This window comes from Bombus vosnesenskii, unplaced genomic scaffold (genome assembly GCF_011952255.1).
Source record: "Bombus vosnesenskii isolate JDL3184/JDL3185 unplaced genomic scaffold, Bvos_JDL3184-5_v1.1 scf7180000013403, whole genome shotgun sequence".
NCBI classification, from domain to species: Eukaryota; Metazoa; Arthropoda; class Insecta; order Hymenoptera; family Apidae; genus Bombus; species Bombus vosnesenskii.
Window position 1 is genome coordinate 104072 of NW_022883026.1, and position 17205 is coordinate 121276.

Here is a 17205-nt window from a genome sequence, read left to right on the forward strand (position 1 = left end):
AGTATGTACGCCAGTGTTTGTTGAGACGAATTCAACTATCTTGAAAAAATAAAAAAGTTTGAATTTTGAGTTAAAGATCTCACCTTATGACGGGCCTTTAATATTTGTGGATCACTTTGATTGTCAGTCTCTCCTTCTCTTTCACTTTCATTGTCATTTTCTACGTCTAATACGTCTAAGACCTTAGTTTCGAGAAACAGAATGGTTTCTACATTTCCATTATTGCAACACTTAGGTCCCGATTTTTGTACGATTATCGAATGTTTCCTGTATTATCAAAAAACGCAACAATAGTTGAGAAAGAATTGTGCCTGCAGACGAAGGTGAATTAAGACATATTCACAGTACGGGCATTTTAGACCATTTTGACGATATCTTAGGATTTACAATAAAACAATTACATAGCGTTTCTTTATTGAATATCTACTACTGATTACAGAGATAGTGGCAAATTTTTATATTAAAACTTTTATATTATTGATCCATTTTTTAATGAAACTTTCATCAACATATCCGTGATATTTTTGTAATTAAAATAACATGAAGCACGATATAATTGGTTAAAAAAAATAAGAAAGAAAAAGTTTCTTCGTAAACGAAAGACGTTACAATAAGCAGAGAACGCAGGTTTTCGCCCGACGACTTCATGTTCCTGCGCGCCCCGAAATTTCAAAGCGAGCTAGCGAATTCTTTTATTCCTACATATAGCTCAATTTCTTTTTTTAACAACTGATAGCTTGAATTATCTGATATCTTATCTGAAATGTTATTGCAACGTAACTTTATTTTTATTCAAAACCGCATTCAAAACTGTAAAAAAATATTAGAAGCGAATTCAAGGTAGTCATGTTCACAGCACGTTCTCTAGATTCGGAAATGCTGAACTCGCGTGGTTTTACTTTGACGTTCGTCCATATCGATGATTGTATCAAGAATACTCGGAAAAATCAGGCGTCGCAGTTACAAAACGTCGGGGCCGTTGGTCCATGACACCATATGGTGGGGAGGGGGGAGAGGGTTTAATTTATAACGCTCTCAAGTGTTCACTCTTTCTCTTCCGACGTTCAAGGGTGACGAAAGTCAGGCAGCCGACCCAGGTGTTCGAACTTCAGATTTTCTTACAAGTTTCTCACAGTTATTACAAATTACGATGAAATTGTTTACATTCTTACAAACATTAAGGTCCTTTTCTTATTTAGTTCAGAAATTTTCATCCTTACCATATTAAATATTTTCCCATATTAAATACCATATTAAATTTGTTAACGATTCCTTTCTATAAATTGACTATTATTACCTGATTTTGGACCGTTTTGCTGTGAATATGTCGAGCGTAACAATAAGGAACAAGTTAAACAGTTGAGATACAACAGGACTCCTCACACAGGCATCGATCAGATCGATCGACAGCTCATAGATGGCTTGCAATATTTGATTTTAGTAGTAAGCGTACATGTTACACTACTGTCATTCTCAATATCTTGTAAACGCGGGTTCCGAATTAAGTGGATAACCCTATATGTTATGCCGATATATTGATTTCTAAATTTATCTCAGCTTCACTGTTATTTTATCCTTGTAAAAAATAAATTTTAATTATTTCACGCCAACTTCGTATATAATCGTACTCTGTTATTCTAGAAATAAATATTATTGAATATTTTTGGGAAAAATACGTCTTACTTTCCTTGTTTTATTTCTGTTAGATGCATAGTAGTATACATATATTCGTACGGGAAGAGGAAAATGAATTAGAAAAAAGAGAATGAATCCCGACATCTTCGTCCGAGAAGAGGACTCTTCGTCGCAAAAGGTGAGAATGTGATTTCCTGCTGACCGCCGAAACTCTCTTGTTCGTAAAGTAAAACAAAACGATCACTATGAAGTCATCCTACAAAACAATCGTGTTCCGAATTCTACAGTTTCTGAAGAATTAATTTCTTCAATGATTCTAGAAGCATTGGAAGGAGAGCATTGGAAGGAGAGCATTGGAAGGAGAGCCTTCCGTTAAAAGTGAAGAAGATCCGTGCCCGAGAAGACATCAAGAAAGAAGGGTGCAAATCTCAAGAGTTAAAAGGAAGGGCGAAGAGCAGTTGGGATTTCCTCGAAGACACAAATTTATACTTGAATAATACAAGTGTAAAATTTGACTTAAACATATTGGATAGTTTTCCTTTATAGAACGGTCTATTGACATAGAGACATACATACATATTAGGTATATCTAATATTTGTGAATATATTTATTATTTTCGTTGTTTTTTGTTAATAAATTATTATATTCTGACATTTTGTACTATTTCTATCCCTGTTTTATATGTGTCATCGTTTTCCCAGACTGCCGTATCTTTGTGTAAAAAATTCATAGATATATTAAATTTTCATAAAAATTTTCGATTTTCTTCTGAAGTGAAATTTTCGCTACCAATGTTGACATAATTTCCCATATTTTTAAGACAATTTTTTTATCTAAAATTTTCGTTAAAAGATTTCATATTTTTATTTCATCTTTCGCAATCCCTCTTCTATTTTTTGTCATTCTTTCGCTAGATACCATATGAGAAGTGTCGTCTGCTTTCAATATAATGTGATATGTTCAGCTTAATATAATCCTCCTAATTTTAATAAAAACAATATTCATAGAATTAATAAAGTGGAGTCAGTAATGAAAGTAAGATGGATAGAAAGCGTGGTTAGTTACATGGTTGCACAAATTAGTCGTTACGTCTCCATGTCCTTACATCTTGGCCTATAGTTAACTGGTTTTTTATTTTTATCCTTTTCATAAATATACCTGAGATACATACATTTTATCAGAAATATTATTCATTGCTCACCAATTTATTGCTAAAAAATTGATATTTTCATTTTACTATAACAAAAACATTATCGTGACGGAAATAAATATAATGTTAAATCTAAAACAATATTGCGTATAAAAGATATATTAAAATTATCGCATCATTCCACTGATTGATTATCGTTTACAGAATATTCTCCTTTCTTCTCTAAAAAAATATAGTAAACAATTAATTTCTCTTTCTTAGGAAATTTATAATTAGTTTCATTATTGCGTTATTTTGTCATTCTCGTACTTGTCTATCTCGGATAAATGATTAGATATGAACTTTTCTGTATAACCGCACAATTAAATAGGTTCTTGCAGCGTGGAACTCAAAAGATTCTTGTCTATGCTAGTGTGCAATTAAACAGGTCAAATCCCTAACTTTAAGCTTAAATACATAGATTCTTGTATATGATAAATTGCAACCAAACAGGGCAGATCGCTAACTTTATAGGTTTTTGTATATGCTAACTTTAGTTAACTTCAGCACTTGACCGCATGGTGCAGTGCCTATACTGTGAAACAACTAGAACTACGGGCGTGAGCACTTTCATTTCCTTTCTGACGCTAGAATATACAAGGACCTATTGTATTTAGTTCTACCACAAACGAGATATATTCACTGTGATTTTACGCTACAAGAACTTATTTCATTGTATAGTTCTTGTGACTAGAGCGGTATCTTTACAACAGATTTTTACTCCTGTTAATCTCATCACGCTCGTCTGACTTCACCAACTTTATTAGTTGGATTGAATATAATTCCTATACTCATCGCTGTAAATCGCAGAGGGTGATTCAAAATCCCATAAGATGCAAAGTCTAAGCTGTATACTGTATACTCAGCTGTAATCGAATGCACATATAACTAGAGAGAAAATTTTTTCTTTAAGACAGCCAACTCATTCGAGATTTCGCAGTGTTCGTAATCGTTATCTTCTTGTAAAGAGCGAGAAATAGACGCAACTAATATTATTTCGTAATGAATAAATATAAAATAGATTATTTTGAAACTTGATGAAACATATTGTATTTAATTCAATATTCCCAGCAATTTTAATATTTCTTAAATATTGTGTTCTTTCTCAAGATCATAGATGATTTTTTGTTTTATATGTATTATATGTATATGAATATTATGTATATTCATATGTATTTGTTTTATTTACTTGCTTTATGTTTATATTTTTTTTATTATTTTAAAAACTAAATTATGTTCTACACCATATCGTTCCGGATCCTATTTATTGATTTTAGCATTATTATTATATATTTTTTTAATTGTACAAAAACTTTAATAAATGATCAAAGAGGTACTTAATCACTTTTAGTGATTCGAGTTTAAGCAATAAAATGAAACAGGATTGTCAGATGACATAATTACGGGTATGTGGTCACGTGGCCAGCGGGTACAATTGAGATTTGAGATAGAAAAATATCTCTCTCTCTCTCTGTCAATCCTATCGACACGCACTATTAGTGTCCCTTCGTTAGTATAAGCTCTATATGTATGTATATATGGGTTATACACATAACCTCTATGTGAGATTCACGTCAAATACTAATCCTGCGCTGTAAGCGAAATTATAGTGTTTAAATTATTAATTCATACGTTTCTTACATGTTGTTCCTTTGTTATTGAAGAATTTCTCCCTTATTAACAAATATATCTTATATATTTACAATATTATTAAAAATATATTGTATAATCTTAAAAATTTATCGGTTTCAAAATTCATCAAGATGTTGAAAGTTTGTCATCGCATTCTGAAAGCTATTCCATATCAATTTTGTACTGACATTTTTTAATTCCGATAAATCACAGAAAAGAAAAATATCAGTTATCAATATATCGGATAGTCTTTCTAGCATTAATGACGAATGAATCAATATTGTCCACCATTTCGTATCTATTCGAAAAACAAATTGGATATGAATGTGATGAAGAAAATCTGTTCATCCTTTCACGAACACACGCGTCAAACACGCGAATCGAATGGAATTGTAAAGTCGGTCAAATGAACAGACCGTAGTAAATCTGAGTACAATCGTTGGATGTAACCTGCTGGAAGGCGCAGTGATGCCGTGTTGCATGAAGCGTTTGGAATTGGAGTTAAACGGAGAAAGACCGAATCACGCATTATGGCTGACGAAATCGATGAAAAGTTGCTGGAGCAGGTGAAACAACAAGGAGAAATTGTACGGAAACTGAAAGCTGCTAAAGCCAACAATTTCCAGGTAGGAGCAATTACTTTTACGTATTACAGACTTGTATATCCTTTTTGTCACGAATTTTTTAATGTAACTGTACAGGCGATACCTTCTGGTAACAGTAAATTTCGTCTCCATGTGCTTGAATTGTATTTGAGTTTATATTTAAGTTACAATTATAATTGTAATTGTAATAATTGTTTGTGATTAGGGTCTTTTTACAAATGTCTTGTCCACGAATTTTTCGTTTTTTGACTTGTTCTCATGAATAAATTTACCAGCATCTTATGACAAAACATCTTCGATCTTTCGTTTGCATCTAACCTCTGACAGAGACCGTAGTATATCATTTTCCATTCTTCAGGATTCAACGACTTCGAACTTAGAAGCGCATTTAGAAAATATTAACCACGATTTCGCGGATGTCAGTTATGTGTGTGGATGGGTTCCTACTATGAAAGACACAATATTCTTTGATTTCTGCGTAACCTTCGTTAATGATCGGCTCTTCAAATGGCCACATTTGAAAAGATGGTTCGCAAACATTCAAAATTTCGATCAAATTGAACGTAACACGTTTCCCGATCCGGAAGGATCAATTACTCCTCTGATGAGAAAGGTCGATCACATAAGCAACCTTCGCCTTTCCGACCGAAACATAATTGATCGAAAGGTGAGGTGGTTGTTCTCTGGCAAACAAAATCGCTATAAATTATATATAGGCATGTTTATAAAAATTTGCACGCATCGGTTAACGTCTCCCTATGAAATTTCTCTTCTTGAGAAACTGTATTAATTGTACATGTTTATATCAGCTATATTACATAAACCGTATAATTTATAGCATTTGCTTGCTAGTCTACTTATATGGTACTATTTGTTCTTTCGGCTAGTTTAATAATCAACATTGAGGCAGACTTTTCTCTTTGATTCTGGTTCTTTTAAATGACTGGATCGTTTGTGATGTTGTGTTTGATGTGGACCAATGCCTTACTACCTGCACGAAAATATTACCATGCATCGATGCTTTCGAGGCTAAAGGTACGCAAATTATATAGGCAGTTTTCTGTGATGAACAACGATAAAAAGAAAGATTGTATTAAATATATCCCATCTTTAAAGTTAATTTGAGATCTTCATGTTAAACAAGCATCAATTAATTTTTAATTTTGTGTAGATTGCAGAGGAAGTTACTAAATTATTGGAATTAAAAGCTCAACTAGGAGAAAAAAATGGCGAGGCACCTTCCAAGCTTCTTCTGAAAACACCTAAAGGTACAAGGGATTATGGTCCTGAACAAATGGCACTACGACTTACAGTATTGGATAAAATAATTGCAGTGTTTAAAAAGCATGGTGCAGAAACAATAGATACTCCTATATTTGAACGGAAAGTATGCAAAAATTGTCCATTATGATTTGAGTAACCAGATTTTCTGTTCCATATTTTAAGTAAAAATTATTTCCAATTTAGGAAGTTTTGACAGGAAAATATGGAGAAGATTCAAAGTTGATCTATGACTTGAAGGATCAAGGCGGAGAAATTTTGTCCCTTAGATATGACTTAACTGTACCCTTTGCTAGATATCTGGCCATGGGAAAAATCTCTTCGATAAAAAGGTATCATATAGCAAAAGTTTATCGAAGGGACAATCCATCTACGACAAGGGGTAGATACAGAGAGTTCTACCAATGCGTAAGTCCAATAACATATATTAAGAATAATGCTGTTGATGGACCTATGATTGATATTTGATCTTCTCCATATCAAAGGATTTCGACATAGCCGGGCAGTATGATCCTATGATACCAGATGCAGAATGCATACGCATTATTTCCGAGGCGTTACAATCTCTGGATGTAGGACCTTATACAATTAGATTGAACCACAGATTGCTATTGGATGGTATATTTGCTGTCTGTGGTGTTCCAAGTAATAAATTTCGTGCTGTGTGTTCTGCTATTGATAAACTAGATAAAAATTCGTGGTCAGAAGTCAAAAAAGAAATAATTGAAGAAAAAGGTCTGGATGAATCCAGTACTGACAAAATTGGCATTTATGTGTCGCGATTCGGTGGAATAGAATTAATTTCTGAGCTAAGAAAAGACAGCGAATTAATGAAATACGAATCGGCGACGAAAGGCCTTGAATCTATGGAATTATTATACAAGTACTGCAATATACTGCAAGTGACAGACAAAGTAACTTTTGATCTTAGCCTTGCTAGAGGACTTGACTATTATACAGGCGTAATCTTCGAAGCGATATTGATTGGTAAATTCTTAAAGAGTTTCGCAACGTTTTAAAACAATTTGTATTAATAGAATTCAAAAGCTTGAAGAGTTCTTTCATCTGGAAACGAGTTATTTTATTTTCTTTTGCAGGTGACGACGTTGGCGTTGGTAGCGTCGCAGGTGGTGGTCGTTATGACAATTTGGTTGGAATGTTTGATAGCAAACACAAATCGATTCCCTGTGTTGGCTTGTCGTTGGGCGTCGAACGAATTTTCAATGTCCTAGAGACAAAGTTAAATAAGGAAGGTGTGAAAACGCGAACCACCGAAGTTGAGGTGTTTGTAGCGACTGCACAAAAGAATTTGCATGAAGAACGAATGAAACTTTTGTCAATTCTTTGGGATGCTGGGGTGAAAGCCGAACAGTCTTACAAAAGAAACGTAAAATTGCTTGCGCAATTACAGTATTGCGAAGAAAGTGGAATACCGTTGGCTATAATAATTGGTGAAGGAGAATTGGCTAGGGGAGAAGTTACATTGAGAGATGTTGTGTCGCGTACAGAAATTTCGATCCCCCGAGCACATTTAATTGAAGAGATAAGAAAAAGGTTGTAGAAATATACAATACATTACTCGAACATCGAGCATCGTTAATTTATACAGTCTAATAGTATCATACCAAACAGTGATTGTTCAATCCTTTGTCAAGTGTCACTTTTTGCCGATACATTGCACGGTAACTTGCTTGAAACTCGGCACTTGAGGAAAGAAGAAAACTGCGTTCCTGTGTAAACTAAATTATACATAATTTATTGTATCGAATGATTGAATAAAAATACATGGGTATCAAAAATACTAGATCTTCGAAATAATTTTTCGCGAAATAATCATCTCTTTTAGAAATCGTGATAACTCGACGTCCAGTTTCGTTTTTGTAACGGTCATTTGTAGCAGTGAAAGAAAGCAAAAGAAAAGAGTAGGAAATAAAACTAGTAAATAAGTATAACAGTAAAAGTAGGGATACTTAAAGAAACTTAATATATTGATATCGATGATATAACGAGAAAAGAACGTTCGATCTCTCTTTTTCTTTGCAATAATCTCTCTCCTCCAATTTAAATTTCAATCTTTTGTTTCCTTGAAATTGATCATAACAGAAAGCGACAGCTTTTGGGAAACAATTATAAAGTTTTTGTACAATGACTAAAGACTAAAAGTTTCTGTACAATGTATATACATATAAATTCTTCGTTCCTTGTTTATCGTCATACCGTCGTTTGGTCTTTCATTTATCGTCTGAGATTTGCTGTACTTCGATACAGTCCGAAGGACAGTCCGACTGTAAAATGAGTGCAGATATATGTAAGTTTGACGTTCAGCAAATACCGCATGTCACGATTTATTAATAGGCAAGTGCGATCCATGCTTTTCGACTTTCAACTCTGAAAGTGAATCAAGCGAATTATTTAGAGAAACGTCAGCTGTAAAAGGATTACGAACGATATTCGTAATGGGGTTCTCTATTTTCACTTCCACTAATGATTCCTGTAATTCCTGTAATGTATCAATATCGGTAAATGAATTATAATTGAGAGTAGAGTCATTAGTAGTAGAAGAATCGTTCGAGGATACCTGTTTCTCTGTGCTGGATGGAGCGAATTTTTCTTCGTTGTATATATCTAACGGGGGACAAGGAGTATGTTCGTTCAGATGATTGATATTATCGGTCGAGGCTATACTTGAAGTGGATTGAGTGTGTGGTTCAAAAATTCGCACGTTCTTTTCTTCGAGTCGAACAGAATTTGTTAAAGCACTTTCTTGCGAAAACGACGAATATCGTTCAGCTGAAGTACAAACCGAAGACGCAAACTGATCTGAATTTTCAATGGATTTTGCGAATCCGTCATTTTTCAAATCTTCTCTCTCGGATTTATTCGGAGATATATTTTTACGATATTCTTTTGCATCATAATTATGTTTCTTGCCATTACTGGACGATAGATCAAAAGGCTCGGCTCTTTCTTTGAGATCTTCAGCGTGAACGTCGCTCAAACTGAAGGCTCTGGCTCGACGTCGAAGATTCATTTGACTGATTTGTCGTTGTAACATCCCAGCCTTCCAACGAGGTACAGCTTTGAGCGCAGGAACGAGAGCGGCGGGATTATTATCTATTAAACATCCGTTCGGATTTTGAGTAGGTCGTAGCGAGAAACGCCGATCGTTTAAAAATGATTTTATTGGCGTTGAAAGTCCCGGTGCTCTCTCTGTTGAAATAAGAGGTTCTTTGAGTGATTCGAACAAAGACGTTGATCTACTTTCGTATGGCATTTGCTGTGAATCCTAAAAAAAAGTGAAAGTAGGTAAGTGTAAATAGCATGAAACGCATTGTCACGTGAAAGGACAGAATAGGATAAAAGGCGACGAAATTGAGGATTCCTTTCGTTTTCGAAGGCAAAAAATGTTTTAATCGATTCTTGGTGGATCACCGAACTCACCGATAAGAATGGTGTATCGTTCTTCGGAGGCGTTGGAGGACTAATGGGTGTCGCCACTGGTCTTAAAGAAAATCTTCTCGATTTTGTAGTAGTAGGTGCAACGAATATCAAACTACCTCTTCTCGACTCTCGTCGGTTTTGAGGCCAAGGGAGCTTGTTTTCATTCGAGTTTGCATTAAACTCTTGCGTAATCGTATTTTGATTACTTTGAGTTGTCGATGTAGGCGGAGAAGGGGAAAATAACGTGAACAAACTGGGAAGTTTCGGCGGTGTCAAGGAAGCGGTGCCCATTTTTCTTCGAGGTTGATTACGTTGAATCTGATCCGTGTTCGTAGCTGAGATCCAACTGTCATTCGTAACGACGCTCGCATGAAGAGCAGTGAGGGCTCTCAAAAAATCGGCTAAACTGGTTTCCTCGAGCAAATTATTAGTAGTTTCTGTATTAAGATTGCTACCTGCACCAGTATGAGTGTAATAATGTCTCCGTAGATTTGAAGTGGTCGAGTCTCGTCTATCATCGATCGCTACCGATCCCAATGGGAATGATTGTCCGGTCTCTCTGTTAATCTCGTGATCTAACTCCGAGTTCTTTTTTTCTGAACTCATTGAGAAACGACCTTTCCAAGGAGCAGACGAACCCAGTGCTTTGGAAACAGATCTTGTTAATGCAAAGTTACGAAGTTTAGAAAATTTTCTTTCTTTAATGCCATGTTCTTTGCCAGATGATTCGCTTATTCGCAATTTCATCAACTCATGAATTTTTTTAGCTGCCGTCGGACCGGACCAGGTTCGTTCCGTGTTTCGATCTTCTTTCTTCGTCTCGTGTAGTCTGATCTCACTAGCCGCTCTTGAACGAGGATTAGCAAAGCGATATGCTGGTATTTTTTCATGGCCGATGGTCCAGAGTCCAGGTCCAATACTGGACGTGTAAGTTGGCTCTTCCTCCGAATATAATTTACTGTTATTTTCTTCGAGCCTGTTACCACGATATCCGATATCTTGGCTAATGAAAGTTGTCTGATTCGAATCATCAGCTCCAGTATCCTCTGTAGCTGGTGGTATGTAACCAAGAATATTAACCAATCTTGCCAACAATTCTGCTGGCTGAACCATCGCATGAGTTGCGAATGTTGCCGTTTTGTCGATTCTTTGAAGATCAGTCTCAGAAACGACGCGAGTTATTTGATCTTCCTATGGAGCAATGAAAAACATGTGTTAACAGATTGTTGTATTACTCAAATGTTATCGACCGGGGACGTATTCAGAAAAAGAGATAGCATTTAGATAATAGAGAGAGGTCCAGATAGAACCATCGTATAAAGTTATTAGAGCTCAAAATTTATAAAGTGCTTATTATAGAGTTTGTGATCGTATTTATCATTCACCTTTTGTCACATTAGGTTTTCTTCTAACCTTTTGCATATTATAGACAACTTTTTTGGCGTTATATTTTCAAAAATGGTGCATCGCGAATTTTTTAGCGAAGAAGGAATTTTTGATGAATTTTATGCAAATGCTTTGTTTGATTGTTCGAGTAACAATACTAGTGATTCGGAAAACGATTGTTCTCTATATATTACAATAATTCTATGTATTAAAATAATATATTATAATAATTCTAATTCAAACGTGAATATTAGATCAACAAAAAACCTTAGAGTTAGTGATCGGTTGTGACACTGAAAGTGAAAATGATACGCACGGTGTTCAAAAATGCACCTTTGCTTCCACAGAAGAATGGATTGAAGGCAACATTTCATGAAAAATAGCAAACGTCGGTCAAAAGGCATTTTTTGCATAAATTCTTCGATCAACAATATGTTAATCTCGATCAAATTACAAGACCATAGCTTTTGGTGGTGATCATGCTCGTATTCGAGAAAATCGCTTACCGTCGGTACCACTTCGCTGTTGGCGCGACGTCGAGGTCTGTTACACAACTTATCTTTCTCTTTTGAACCATAGAGCAAATCTCGAAGATCAGGAAAGCTATTGCTACGTGGAAATTTCGAAGGTGGAATCTCATAATTACATTCATCGATATATACTCTCTGAAATGTATTAAAATATATGAATAAAGTTTTTGAATGCATAATAACATATTAGAGAAATATCGATTCATTATATAAATAAGCATATAAGCGGGAAAGATCGAAGTACAGAATCAGAGATGCGATTTCGTTTACCCTGACTTTAGATAGCTGTAACTCGTTGAAAGCACGACGCAGGTAGTTTATCTCCTTGTTGAATTCGTTCCAGATTTTACTTTGTGTATGCTTCAAATTGATCGCTAGTTTATGCTCGATTCTAGTAATCTTCTTACTGCGCATACCTCGTGCGATAAACGTCATAATCATGACAGTGTATCCCAGTCCAAACGAAATCCAACAGATCAGGAAGGTCTTGTATAACATAAAGAAAAATCCGCTACCCTTGCTATTGTCCTGTCCTATCAAATATGAATATGAATACGAATACGAATACGATGCAAGATCATCGACAATTTTTTCATTACAATTTTCATTATTCAAAATTCATTAAAAAAATTAGTTTCGATCTATTTATCTTATTATAGGGACGTAGAATCCGTGCAGGCACACGTGAAAAAGATTTCGTCAAGTGAATGAGAACGTTGTGCATAGATATATTCTGATCGATGTCTCAGTTTTAGTACAAGCGTATTTCAGTTCACTCAACTTATTGTACAAGTTACTGTTTATGCTAAAAATAGAATCGGCGAAAAAACGTGACAAAATGTTTTCTAACCTGCCACGTAATCTCCGAAACCAATGGTTGTCAATGTGACAAAAGCGTAGTAAACAGCTTCGTCGTAACTCCAACCCTCGTAATGGGAGAAGACAAATGCCGGGAAAAAGATGAACATGATGAAGCCTGGCATCAAATGAGCGAATATCTGTGCAGCCAACCCAACTTTTCCCGTTTCGAACGTTGTTAATTTTCTGGTATAATAGTCATTATGGTCACGTTTGTACGATTTGTACTTCTTATGAGCTTTGACGAATACGTGCCCAAAAAATTCTCCTAGTTGTGTTAACAAAATTCCATTCATAGGTATGCCTATCAGACCGTAAAATATCATCAGAATGCGGCCAAGCATGTTCGTCGGAGCCAAATTCCCGTAACCTATATTGCGTATATTTAATAGATGATTAGCCAAACAATATTTGGAATTTTAGCATGATGTCGATAATATTCAAGTTTTCAAATGAAACTCAGACGTTTGCGAACTATACGATATGTTGTTTTGAAAAATTAGTATTTCATTCCAAATCTTTTACAAATCGATACCGATTCACGATCGCGTAAATATACATTCGTATGTAAGTACATGTATCTTCACTCGCTTTTTCCCTGATCTTTATTGTGCATAAACGTGTAAAAATGTATATATATCGTGTATATTACACGAGTACGTACCTATCGTGCTGACGACGGTGTAAGCGAAATAAAAACTGTTATAAAAATCCCATTTAAGGGGGTCCGTCTCGTTGTCGGTATAATTATAAACCGACTTTCCACAGTACCGTGTCAATTTTCCAAGAATTTCATCGTGATCGTGACTAAGATTAGGCACATAATGTGCGTGAAGTAAAGCTGAAAAACAATGAGCATCAGAGTCTGAATACTAATATCTAATATACTCGTACATAATATAAATATCTGTAATGTGCTTAAAAATTGGAAAAAATAAAATGAATTTATCATAGGAGAGAGAGAGAAAGAGAGAGAGAGAGAGGAATCACAATCCGAATTTAATGATACACGCGTCGTGATTGTGATATAATCAACCAAAATTTAAACTTCACTCGCTCTCCTACACTCTTTAAAATTCGCATGATACCCCATTTAAACTACCTGTTCTCGGATGAACGTTATCTTATCGTTTCACTTTATTCGTTTATCACTTATGTTCTCTACTTGCTTCGAATTAGTTAAGGAACTTTATATGCGTTCGTGTACCGGGAAAAGAAGTCACATCAATACAATTCGACAAAGAACACATCGGATAACAAATTTCATACCGTAAAGGTAAAGATCTTCTTCAATCCGTCAGAGTCAATTCAAATGTATTATCAGATTTCTTTACAATTTTTTGATCTCAATTCGATAAGATGCATTTTTGATAATATTATAAAATTAGTTTCGATTAAAAATACTAACTGATTGTTATTATTGTCTCTGCAACGTATGACAAATTATGTGAAAGTAGAAGCTGCTCGCTCATCGTATATACTGTAATTATCTTCTAATCGACCAAAACTATTAATTTTAATGGTTAATGTCACGATAATGCTAGTTACAAAATTAATGAAAATTCCAGGAAAAAGTGTATGTTTTGCACAATTGTACATACGTTGTACTTCTAATCACTATGATAGAATAGTAGTTGAAACGTTTTTATTCATGAACATTTACGGTCGGTTTGTAAAGGAAACCGATGAATTTGCTGAACAATTTTCTGAGGAGTGGCTGATCCGAATGATTTCGCATGCTATCGATTTCGTAACTCAGTATTGAAGTAACTGATCCAACGAATTTATCTTTTATCACAATTGCTCATTGTTGTTCAACTGAAGCAGAAAGAGAGAGAGAGAGAGAGAGAGAGAAAGAGAAAGAAATAAAGAGAGAGAGAGACTACGACGAATCTTTTTTAAAACTTTAATAAATGTTGATCGGTAATGAAAAAGGTACAATAGATTTTTATGTGCTTATATTATTGGCCGACGATAACTTGCATTGATTTTTTAACTGCCGAATAGTGAATTCATATAAATTATTATATATGAACATTAAATGGCAAGGAACAATTTTATAGGTTGTATTGTTAAGATTTCGAATCATCTATATACTAGTTTGTTCTTTAATTACACGACCGACTGTGCTCACCGTTAATTTCGATGCGTTCACGTTTGGCTTCTTCGACGCGTTCGATTTCTAGGCGACTCTCGATATGGTAGAAAATGGAAGCACCTAGCAACAAGTAAGTCAAAAACAGCATCAACAGGACCAACCATTGTTTCTTCGACATTCTTTAATTGAACGTCTGAAATGAGATGACAATGAAGTGTCAGCAACTACTGTCAAAATCTATAATAAAATAACAATGTCAAATTTCATTGAGTTTCATTGATTCGTCCTTTGCTTTTTAAACTTTTTCTCTGTTGTTTGATACCTGCAAAACTACGACGCTAGTCTACGAAAAGCAATTCTTGATGACAGTACATCCAATAATCCACGATGAAACGGCCGATTCGCGAATTGTCGCGATTCTTACTACCACTGCACTAAAAACAGATTATTGGACAGTCGGGCAGATTACGACATTATCGCGTGATAACTCTTTAGACTCTGACTTTGCGACCTTCGAAAGTCACCTTCTTTTCCCTCGATGTCAACTCCATTAGATATCCGATACGATTCTAAGTGCCATCAACTAAACGTTTTATCAATAATACGATTGTTTTTCATTTCCGTTTTAAGCTTCTTCTCTTTTTTTCACATAATATAAACTCTATCGAATATCCTAGAAAAAGAATGTTAAACTTAAGAATGTACAACTTTCGTGATTAGATATTGTCAAAAAGCATTGTAATAACATAAGAAATCATAAGAGACTTACCTTAGAGATTTTCCTTAATACAAAACATTGAAATATATTTACGGTTCACTTAAATTTGACGACCCTTTTTGTATGACGATTCTTCTTACAATTAGTACAAAGACACGAAACCGATCAACTAAATGACGACAGACGAATGTACTAACTGCAACGAATGAACGTAAGAAAGACTCTTGTTGTAGTATAAGAGATTTCTTCTAATACATAACAAAGATTTGAACGACAATGAAAGAAGAATATGAACGATTTTCAATTCTTACCGGTTGCAAGAACGACGATTCTAATGAGACAAAAGATCTGAAACAAAGTAACTTAATTGTGTTGGAAGTGATAATTATTAAATCGAATATTTTCTTGAATGTAGGTAACACATTATTGGAGAACACTGATCGTTTCGATGGCTGCAGTTGAACTTAGGGACGTTTGCCGCGTGACTACAATTTTCACAGTTGTCGCGCAGTTGACGACAAAAATGTTCCCTTGATGCTTTTTACGTAACTTGCACGATGTATGTACTTTGTAAAACGCAATATTTCCTGCTAGTTGAAAGATCGAAGGAAAAGATCGATCGAATGCATGATTTATCGCTTAGAGAATGCGTCTCAGTCAGTTATTTACTTTTTTTCCATATCTATGCTTATGATTATTCACTGGCAACCAACCACGGTGTAACACCTTCTTCAGTTGTAAAAAGAAAAACGAACGGAAATGAAATCAAAGGAATGGATATTAAAAGAACGTTGTCAAATTATCCAATTGTTACAAAATTTGAGAAATCGATGTCAAACGTCACATATTCAATTTTTTTTATACATGTAAATTTCACCGAGACTGTATAGGTATACAGGAATGCAGTAGCTTATCTTTATTACACATAGAGATTGAGACGACACTAAGGCAGATACCGAATAAAAGTGGATTAAACATCAGTAGTAGCAACAAGAACAAAACATTATTGATAATAAGCTATCGAAAGTTAAATAATATAGTTAAGTGCGATAACGTTTCGATCGAGATTCATATCAATCGAAACGTGATAATCTATTTCAATTCCGAATAAAACGAAAGTACGTACCTTGATGGTTGTGAAATAGAATATGGTGTACAACAGTTGCGATCTGGAGAGTACAAACACGTTTCAATACTGATAACTGCCACGTTAAAACGTCTCCCGATATATCCTCGTTCATCCCTTGCCTTTTCCTCGTGGTTTACATTTCCAATTAACTCTTTGTTTTTGAAATTTCCACTGATGCTATTACTATATCTTCCCCGCTTCAAGCCACGAATTTTTTTAAAATGACATAAAAACCGATTCCCATTATCACCAATATCCTCGATTGCGAACCATTGTTCGTTATTTGTCACAAAAAGTTTACCGAAAGTTTGCAATTTTGAAAAATAGCAAGAAATTAAAAAATTTGTAATAACATTAGCGTTATCAGCTTTTCTCCTTCCCTTATTCTTCTGTATCATTTAAATTTTATCACGGCTTAAAGATTATATACATACCTATCACAATTCTACCTTTCTCATGATACATATTTCTTTTCCAACTTTACAATTTTTGCGAGTTGCTATCTATTATTTTGTCTCATATTGTCGACAGACAAGATAGAAATTAATAGAAATTAGATTTTGCTTTATCTAAATACTATTTGTCGATCGGAACACTTTACATTTATATAAGAGAAATAAGTTATTACCGTTGCTTGCGATTAACGCGTATTGAATGACTTATAGAATGGTAAAATCGCGTTTTTAATAAGTCACCGATAGT

At 34.6% G+C, this 17205-nt stretch overlaps 2 protein-coding genes across 14 annotated transcripts; one reads left to right on the plus strand and one right to left on the minus strand.

Annotated features, from left to right (window-relative positions):
- Positions 1 to 4343: 4343 nt before the first annotated feature.
- On the plus strand, positions 4344 to 8052 carry LOC117237838 (histidine--tRNA ligase, cytoplasmic). 6 transcript variants are annotated; one of them, XM_033502208.1, is made up of 7 exons: positions 4344 to 4419; positions 4715 to 5083; positions 5421 to 5729; positions 6234 to 6449; positions 6530 to 6751; positions 6829 to 7330; positions 7441 to 8052. In XM_033502208.1, exons 2-7 carry the CDS (start codon positions 4988 to 4990, stop codon positions 7902 to 7904), a joined length of 1809 nt encoding a protein of 602 aa, XP_033358099.1. In that variant the 5' UTR covers positions 4344 to 4419; positions 4715 to 4987; the 3' UTR covers positions 7905 to 8052. The 6 variants fall into 6 exon arrangements, with proteins under 6 accessions (XP_033358099.1, XP_033358103.1, XP_033358101.1 ...); XM_033502212.1 differs by lacking the exon at positions 5421 to 5729 and having other exon boundaries at positions 4348 to 4419; XM_033502210.1 differs by lacking the exons at positions 4344 to 4419; positions 5421 to 5729 and adding an exon at positions 5950 to 6097 and having other exon boundaries at positions 4943 to 5083.
- Positions 8053 to 8076: 24 nt separating this feature from the next.
- On the minus strand, positions 8077 to 16703 carry LOC117237836 (open rectifier potassium channel protein 1). 8 transcript variants are annotated; one of them, XM_033502200.1, is made up of 12 exons: positions 16501 to 16703; positions 15686 to 15722; positions 15426 to 15570; positions 14979 to 15329; positions 14693 to 14893; positions 13223 to 13399; positions 12551 to 12928; positions 11971 to 12233; positions 11677 to 11835; positions 9785 to 10975; positions 8922 to 9629; positions 8077 to 8843 (listed from the first exon to the last, which is right to left on the minus strand). In XM_033502200.1, exons 5-12 carry the CDS (start codon positions 14832 to 14834, stop codon positions 8682 to 8684), a joined length of 3180 nt encoding a protein of 1059 aa, XP_033358091.1. In that variant the 5' UTR covers positions 14835 to 14893; positions 14979 to 15329; positions 15426 to 15570; positions 15686 to 15722; positions 16501 to 16703; the 3' UTR covers positions 8077 to 8681. The 8 variants fall into 8 exon arrangements, with proteins under 8 accessions (XP_033358091.1, XP_033358095.1, XP_033358094.1 ...); XM_033502204.1 differs by lacking the exon at positions 16501 to 16703 and having other exon boundaries at positions 14979 to 15090; positions 15181 to 15329; positions 15686 to 16215; XM_033502203.1 differs by lacking the exon at positions 16501 to 16703 and having other exon boundaries at positions 14979 to 15085; positions 15168 to 15329; positions 15686 to 16215.
- Between the last annotated feature and the right edge of the window lie 502 nt (positions 16704 to 17205).